General features: G+C 41.1%; 1 protein-coding gene across 4 annotated transcripts in view; it reads right to left on the bottom strand.

Annotated features, from left to right (window-relative positions):
- Positions 1–2,281: 2,281 nt before the first annotated feature.
- The window catches only part of LOC127583280 (segment polarity protein dishevelled homolog DVL-1-like), a 121,319-nt gene continuing 114,316 nt past the window's right edge, over positions 2,282–9,284 (bottom strand). For 3 of the 4 annotated variants that reach the window (XM_052039064.1, XM_052039068.1, XM_052039066.1), the window contains 2 exons: positions 7,477–7,683; positions 2,282–6,314 (listed from right to left, as the gene is read on the bottom strand). In XM_052039064.1, the coding sequence (XP_051895024.1) occupies positions 5,956–6,314; positions 7,477–7,683 (566 nt within the window). In that variant the 3' untranslated portion in view covers positions 2,282–5,955. The remainder of the gene's footprint in view (positions 6,315–7,476; positions 7,684–9,284) is intronic. The other variant, XM_052039065.1, reaches the window with a different exon arrangement.

The raw sequence follows: 9,284 nt of genomic DNA, 5'->3' as shown, positions 1-9,284 counted from the left end.
CAGTGGAGGCAAAGGGATGGTTGAAGTTTCATGTCGAGATCCTGCATCAGGACCAAGAACATAGAGGGGAGATAGCCAGTATCAGCGAGACCAAGCTTAGATTAGGTGCCATTTCAACTCCCCTTCCCATTCCCACACTAACCTGTCTGTCCTCGGCCACCTCCGCTGCCAGGGTGAGGACAAACGTAAACTAGAAGAATGACATTGGGTGGTCTACAACCCAATGATATGAATATTGAACTTTCCAATTTCAGGTAACCCACACCCCTTCAGTTCTTTTCTTTCTCCTTTTGATCCAGCCAGGTTCTCACAACCCCTCCCTTGGGTCACCAAGTTTCATTCCCCTCCCCCACCTGGTTACATCTGCCTATGACTCACATGCTTAACCTACAGGGTCTCCTATCCCCTCCCTCAACTGGTTCCATCTGCCCATCATTCCTCCCTTATATGGTTCCATTTATCACATCCCTTATTAAAGCATTTGTGGCCTCTTGTATCTCCACTTATCACCTTCCAGCCTCTGTGTCTACCTCCACTTGTACATCTGCACCTTTCATTCCCTCTCTCCTTACCTGTCTCTACCTATCACCCATCAACTGCTTTCTCCCAACTCCACCCTTCCCCCTCCCGCATCTGGCCCCATCTGCCCATCATCCCCTTCCTCACCTGATTCCACTTATCGCCTGACTGGCCATCTCCCCTCTACACTCTCAGTTCTGATGCATCCCCTTGCCTCAACAGATGCTGTCTGACCCATTGAATACCTCCAATAATTTATTTCGTTGCTTCCGATTTAATGCATCTGCAGTCTCTTGTATCGTTCAGTAGGCAATGCCTCAGTTAATAAAGTTCTAGGTGGACCTTGCACTGAGACATTACAAAAATCAGGCAAGGGCTGATATGTGGTAGATAACACTCATTGCAAATACAAGGCAATTATTATCTCCAACCAGAAAGATCAATAACACAAACACTGCAGATTATCAACATCTTAGGGGCAGGGCAGGTATGGGGATCTCCACTGACCTTAAATATAATCGGACCAGCCACAAAATATTATGGCTACAAAAGCAGTTCAGAATATGGGTATTCTGCAGTGAGTGATTCACTCCTTGACTCCACAAATCTTTCTGGTACTTACAAAGCACAAGTAAAAAAATATAATAGAAGACTCTACATCTTCCCAGACGAATGAACCTAGAATCATACTTGATGCCATTTAGAATAAAACAGCTCAGTTTACTGTCACCCTCTTTAATTTTCATTCCTTCCACCAATGATGCACCATCTGCATGAAATGTTGTAGTGACTTGCCAAGGATTCTTTCACAATATCTCCAAAACCTGTGATACCCATTCCTTAGAAAAAGTCCAGTTATTGCAAGGGAATGTACCTATTGGTGAGTTCCCCTCAAACTTGCACACTGACCAGAGTTGGAAATCAATGTTCCTTTATTGCTGCTGGTTCAAAATTCTGGCAATACACTTCTAGCAGCACTGTGGGAAAGCCCTCAACACATTGACTGTAACATTTCAAACAGGTGGTCTATAACTATCTTTGTGAGAGCAACTAAAGATGAGGATTAAATGCTAGTCTTGGCAGTGACACATTTCATGAAAGAATACAAAAACATAGCATAGATATCCAACCTGTGATCTAACCTTTGGCTATTTGCCTTTAAATTAACTGGTAGTATCTGTTTATTTTCTCCTCTCAGCCTCCTGGTGAAGAGCAGCTAGAAACCTGCTCCAACAATGTCAGGAGGCTCATCCCTAATTACTCTCAGTCTCCCACATGCCAACCAGGCTGCCAGAATATTTTATTAGAGCTGCAGTTGTTTTATTTCCATTTAAATATGGGGCATAACTTATTCAAGTGGATGCACTTCAGTGCCCAAAGAGTGTAATTATTTTAGATGATGTGCAGATCAGTGACCGTGAAGTTTAAATTAATACACAGGATGAATGCAAAGAGATATTAGTCAACAATGCAAATAATATCCAAATTGAACAATCAAAATGATAGCAGTGTCTCAATTCAACTTGCACAGAACTCCTCCAACAGGTTTCATAGCACAGTGCGTGCTTTACTCTTAATCTAGTTGATAGTGTACCTAACAATGGAGTATTTGAAGGGGGAGTTTAGAAGGACCTCTATTCTGTATGCAACCCATTCTATCCCTATCCTTAGCATATATGACAGAACAGTTCAAAAGCTTTACTTTAACATAATGTATGCTGTATCAATGTTAATCCTAATCAAAGCCTCCATTATCAACCACCCCACTACAATATGGCCCTGAGAGTGAGAACTGCCAGTGATGTGGAGTACTGCTGTTGAGTTTGCAAGGTTGGTTCCAATCTCACCAAGTTGGACTCTTCATGATCTTTATCAAATATTCTTTCCAAAAAGCATTAGTAAAATAAAACTGACAAGTGGAAAAGAAAAAAACAGAAACAAAATAAGGCAAGAAAAATGTGATTTTTAGTGCTTAAAATAGCTTTACACCAAGGCAGCGATATATTAACTATTGAGACACAGGAACTGAATACAGTATCTACAACATTGGTACACACAACGACAGCTCCCAACAACTGATCTGTAGTTTGGACTGAATTTTTCATTGAGTTTGATCTACAGAATAGTTACAATAATTAATTTAATAAAATTTAATCTTCTACTGTACATTTTTTTACATTTTCTCTTAATCATCATTAGTATTCTTGAACTTTTCAATAAATCTGCATCATTTTCATTATTACAATCCAAAGTCTAAGTGCTGGACCAATTTGTGCCAATGTTCAAAGATTGAGCTTTGCTTACTGCTGACCTTGCACAATCTTTCATTCCTCCGAGCTCTTGCATCGAGATGTCCACAGGATGGCCTTAAATGAAGCAATGTTTGAAGCTGCTTCTGTGTGACTAAATGCTAAGATTGAAATCTTAACAAGCTTTGAAATATTTATTTTCTTCAAAGAATGTTTCAGAGTCCTGGAATGTTGCTACTTGTGCAAATGTAACAGCATTCACACTCACCTGTGCACTGTTGTGTGCCAAGGAATAGGGCTATAACCAGAACATAAGATTAATCCAGTTCCCTTCACACTCTGATGCTCTGACTGAGGCTGTATTTAGACCTGATGGAATTGAATATGACTCTCTGTACTGCACCATTTCCTCATTCTCTGAAATAAAAGGAAACTATCATTACACACAAGACCCCTGGCTTTTATGCCTGCTTTTTCAGGTTTCCCATTCCAGCATTATTCCCTTAATCAGAGGGATGCATTCCCCAATGTAGTGTGTTCCCATACTAGCCTTAAGAAAAGGTATTGAGAAAGCTGGGCTGGTGGGGAGGTGGGGGAGAGGGAGTGGGGTAAGATTATCATCATGGTTAATGGTAGAATTGGCAAAGAATGTTCAGTTACTGCAGAAGATAAAAACTCATTGTGTAGATAGATGACTAGCTGGTTAATAGGAAACAGGAAATAATTGGCAAGATGTAATGAGTGATGTGCTGCAGAGATCTGTGCTGGGGCCTCAGCTTTTTGCGTTTACAATTTATATAAGTGACTTGGTTGAAGGCACCAAAGGTACATTTGCTAAATTTGCTGATGACACAAAGATAGGCAGGAAAGTAAGTTGTGAGAAAGCATAAGGAGGCTAGGGAAGACAAATAGGTTAAGTGAGTCAGCAAAGATCCGACAATTGGAATATAATATGCAAAAATATGAAACTATCCTTCAGAATCAGTGTCATAGAGTTGTACAGCATAGAAAAGGCCCTTCGGCCCACTGTGTATATGCCAACCATCATGCCTACCTGTACTAATCCCACTTGTTCCTGCCTCCACCTCCTCTAGCAGCTCACTCCAGATACCAACTACTCTTTGTGTGAAAATATTTACCCCTCAGTTCCCCTTTAAACCTCCTCCCTGTCACCTTAAAGCTATGCCCTCTAGTTTTGAACACCCCTACCATAGAAAACAGATACTGGCTCTCTCCCCTATCGATGCCTCTCATAATTTTATAGCTCTCTACCGTGTCACCTCTTAGCTTCCTTTGCTCCTGAGAAAACAGACCCAGTCTATCCAATCTCTCCTTATAACTCAAACTCTCCAATCCAGGCAATATCCTTGTGAATCTTTTCCGCACCCTCTCCAACTTAATCATATCCTCTTAGTTGGAAAAATAATTTAAAAAATATCTAATTGGTGAGAGGCTGCAGAAAGGTCCTGGTGTCCTAGTGTATGATTTGCAAAAACTAGTATGCAAGGATAACAAGTAACTAGGAAAGCTAGCAGAATGTTATTACTTAAGGCTAGGGGAACTGATTACTAAAGGAGGTTATACTTCAGTTATAAAGAGCATTGGTGAAACCAAATCTGGAGTACTATTAGTCTCCTTGTTAAAGGAAGGATGTTAGTGTTTGGAAGCAGTTCATAAGAAAACCTGCCCATTCAAGGCATTAGGCAAGGTTTACTAGACCTTGAATGGGCAGGTTTTTTTTTATGAAGAAAGATTCAGGAGAGATGTTTGAATCATAGTAAAGGTCAGCATTTTTAAGAGAGAAGTGAAAATTTCCTTACAGCAGGGTAGGTCTGTATCTGCTGGAGTTTAGAAGTGTGAGAGTGGACTTGACTGAAACATGCAAGATCCAGAGTGCGGGTGGAGAGGATGTTTCCTCTTGTGAGAGAATTTAAAACTATGGATCACTGTTTAAAACAAATTACTCACTTAAGACAGATGGGGAAAAAAAATTTCTAGTCCTGCTCCTAATTTGTATGTCCATGTTTACACGTAAAAGTGCCAAGACAGCCTCACCTAGTGCCACGAGCAAGATATTGAAATTTACCTTGCTGGCCACGCTGGAGGGGGATGAATAGCAATTGGAGAGCAGGACTGTGATGCTTCCTTTGTTTGAATAATCTGCTGACACTCCCTACACCTGAAGGATAGTCACATACAGGGCAGATGAGGACTCCAGTGAGAACCAGCACCTCAGGAGAAGAGGAAGGGCCCTAATCCAGCACGAGTCAACCTTCAGGAGAGGAGGTGCCTGAACCTCAGTAAAAGTCAGCACTTTCAAGGGAGAAGTGAGAATTTGGAAGAAAACACAAACAAAACATATCTTTACAGTTGCAGTCTGGTTACTGACAGTCTCACTGCTGGGAGTGGCAAAAAAGCAAAGGAAAGGTATCATTTATAATAAGCAGCTGTTCCAGACAGAGCATAAACCTTTCAGAAATTGATTAAATGGCAAAGAGACTATGAATGACTCAGTATCATTTAGCAGTAACTATGATCAAAATTCCAAAGTCCCAAAGACAGTCTGGGGCTATCCAACCTACATCATGTGCACAAGGTGTGCCATACAGTTTCCTTTCCCTTGCAGCTGAAATGGTTGCAGAGTGCAAGGGCTGTTTAAATGTCAAGTGATGCAACTTAATCATTTTGAAATTCTTCAAACCACTTTTTGAAAGGCTGCTTTATCAAGCTGGAAAAGGAAACATACCCAAACGTGCTGCGAGATTTCTTTATAGTGAAAAGGTGCTTGCTAAGGGGATGAGACAAAGTACATTGAGAAGTCATGTTGCACTTTAACATGGAGTGCCTGTCACCAAAGCAGATGAGTGGGTGGTGAGGACTTATGTGAGAGAGAGGCCAAAATAGTCTTATAAACATCTAACCAGATCAGAAGAAACTCATCATCCCTTTACAGTGTACAGAGAAGCTGATGACAGCACTGAGATGTGGAGCACACCAACACAAAGCAGTGCTTGGCACCAATATTTACCAAAACCAACAAATTCAAAGTTCTGATTAACAAGGACAGATGAGAAATTGAATCATGGTTAGAATTAGAAGCCTGAGGTTCCTGAAACATTAGGGATGAGTCACAAACAGTGCTGTGTGCAAAAATTTAAGTGTTGTTTAGTGCGAGAAGACAGTGCTGTCACATGATGTCGATGAAGAACTCACATGGATTACCCATGGCCTTTTGGAAGGATTGCCGGCTACCAATTAACTCAGGGGGGACAGATGCCAGATCCCGGACAGGAGGAGCTCCGGGAGGCCCAGTCGCTTTTTGGACTGTGGACTGGTAGATTGGCGGGACCCCTGGAGGTCCATGAGAGCAGTGGCTGTGGTGACTGAGCTGGCTTGCTGGTCGCTCACAGTGCATGTTGTTTCCAGTGCTGCGGTCTGGTTCGCTCTCAACCCCCACTGTCTTGGACTCTGTTTTCTGCTCCTTATCCTTCCCCATTGAGCCTCTTCTCTCACCTACGGTCCGACTGGATCCACTGCTTTTGCTCCCTGCAAAAACACCAGACAACACAGAACACCAGTTACCTCACTCTATAAACTTTACCACACTGAAGCATTCACAAGTTAAGAGGTTGTGGCCAGTGCTATTTTCCCTGGATTGTTGAATAGTCTTATATTAAGTGGTTAAATCCCATCGCAATTAAGGCCTTCTGGCTTTTGCACGAAGAAGAGCATGAAAATGAAAAGATCCAATAAAATTAACAACAAATTCAGAAATACAAAGAGTAATCACAGATGATCGTTTACTTTGGTCAGTTTCACTGGTTTCTGAGGAGTTGGTGAACAGGGATGTAGCATTTTATAACAATTAACTTGTCAATTTTTCTTGTTTCTTTTGAAGCAAACTAATTTTTCTAAGTCCTTTCTGAATAAGTTCAGTAAGGGTATGATTGTATTTGCTGATTCCCTCCCTACAGGGTCTGGAAGTCAATGTCCACCTTACACACAGGGTAAGTGAAGGGATTAGGTTTTTCTTAAAGATCAAAAATTTGAAAACTTGACAGAAGCAAACTAATAATAACTTCCAATAACTGATAAGAACTTGAAAACTTGCTTAAAAATTTTCTTTCTTGTCTTTATTGTGGAGTTACTGACTGTTTTATTAAAACTCATTGCTAAAGTCTTGTTCACAAAATCTCACATCTGAAATCATTGCAGGTAAGTAATTATGGCCCCTACAACCAAGCTTACTGTTACCAAAATAGTGAACATCTCTCCCTCCCTCCTTCATCTTTTTTTTACTGTACTGTGTCCCAACACCCCTTCAGTCACACTCCTTACTCCCCACCCTGCACTTACTACCCTACCAAAACTCTCATCACCAGTCCTCTGACCCCTCCTGCCCCACCTCCTCCATTGTCTCCTTCCTCTGATTTTGTACTGGGAGTTTCCATGTTCAAGAGCTCTGACAAACAGTACTAATCCTTGAGGTTTCTCACTCCTACCACCTCTTATTTTGATTGCAAAGTGGAAATGTTACTGGATCAGAAAGCTATGTAACATTGCCCAATCTACTTAACTTGTGAGCATCAGTCACATGGAGCAACATAACCAGCAGTTCCTCATGAGAGGGAGAAATTCATACAATAACAAACCCTGAACCTTCTTGTGGAATGATATTCAGCAGTGTTCAGTCCTCCATGAACCCTACCTTCACTCTGCTGGCTTCCAGCACTGCCATTTCCATAGTTCAGGGTAGGATCTTGGCAAGTCGAAGGATAATACGACTGAGGCAGAGGATACTGATATGGGAATCCCTGAGCCAACTGCCAGGGGCAAGCTGGATGTGGCAGAGGTGCAAGAGTGTCATGCTCTGATGTGCCACTGGAACCTTCATTTAAGCTCAAACCAGCCATATCTGCCAGCAAAGGAAAGGATTACAGAGAAATTAGACATAATAGTCATATAATTGTGACACTAAGTTCAGTAAATGCAGATTATAACCACTGCTGTCACTTTATTGGGCAGGAAATAAAAGAAGAGGTGGTGGGCCAAAAGGCTTATTGACTCTATGTGATGCTGGAAGTGGATTTGTTTTGCCATTTATGGCTCCTCTGAGCCCATATTTTGTTTCTTCACTTGTCTCAGTACCATTCATTTTAGCCTCTCTTTTGTCATTTAATCATTTCTCCAACATAGTTTTTGTTGCATCACCTTCCCCATTTCCGCGCTTCTACAGTTGTTTCCCAGTTCAAATGAAAAGTCATCAATCTGGTACATTGACCTAGTTTTTCTCTCCACAGCTGCTGCCTTACCTGCCATGCAACTTCAGCAGCTTGTGTTTTGTAATTCTCGAGGTGCTCCCTTTTTTCCCAGTACAACGTCAAATCTTGTGTTCGCAGTGAATCGTAAAATTTTGACCCTTTTAGTATCGATTTCCACCCATCCCTTGCCTTCTTATGATCTCTCCCTAACTTCATTCTCTTCAATGCCTTCCATGCCTGATTAAGAAGTGACTGGATAAGCAAAGGCACATGGAAGACAGTATCCAAAGGAATACACAAGAATGATTTTTCAACTGTTGTATGACTTTAATTGAGATCAGATGCATAAAATTGTTTGGCATGTTGATTTGATTTTGCCCTTCTGACTTGCTCAAAAATGTGTATTAAGATAATTGGTACAACATGGTGACTTTGTTCGTGTAGGGTTTTGGGATTCTCTGTTCAAGACTGCGTCATTGAGGTAAATATTTATTGATCATCCCTATTGTTATTGAAGGTGGTGAGAAGGTGCCTACCAGAAACAATGAGGTTGTGAAGGGACTCAGACATTGTTGTTATGGAACAATTCCAACATTTGAATGAATGAGTGCACAAAAAATAGAAAATATTTTTGTTGTGTGATTTAAGAATCCACCTTATTGACTTGTAGAGTACCCTAGCATTAAATACAATTAATGCCTTTCCTTGTGATGGGTAGAAAGTTTGACTAGTTCTTGCCATCCATCTGGTACGTGGCATACATTTTGCGTACTTTATGAATATTACAGTTGTGGAAGTTTAGGATGGGAACGAGCTGACTGCTTTGGTTAAATGACATAAAGCTTCTGCAATGATTTTGGAGCTATAATCACAGCAGCAAATAGAGAGCATTCATCGTGCACTACCGCAATTACTCCTCTAAGCTAGTCCAACAGCAGTTCCCAAACCCACGACCACCAAGAGCGACAAAGGAATCATACTACGTGATGGTTCCCCTTTAAAGTCACACAACACCCTGATTTTGAAATATGTTGTGGTTCTTTCATTCTCTTTGGGTATAAAACCTGGAACTCCAAACCCAGTAGTAGTATTGGAGTGTTTTCAGCAGCAGCTTTGCAATAGTTTGAGGTGGCAGTTCATCCTACCTTCTCAAGGGCAATTAGGGAAGGGCAATAAATGCTGGATGTCAACAATACCCATGTTCCAAAAAAAATGAACTGAATAATCCATTTCCTAAAAAAATGAATACACAAGT

The sequence above is a fragment of the Pristis pectinata genome, chromosome 26 (genome assembly GCF_009764475.1).
Source record: "Pristis pectinata isolate sPriPec2 chromosome 26, sPriPec2.1.pri, whole genome shotgun sequence".
Lineage (NCBI taxonomy): Eukaryota > Metazoa > Chordata > Chondrichthyes > Rhinopristiformes > Pristidae > Pristis > Pristis pectinata.
The sequence above is the reverse complement of the archived record's forward strand: the minus strand, read 5'-3'. Positions and strand labels throughout refer to the sequence as shown.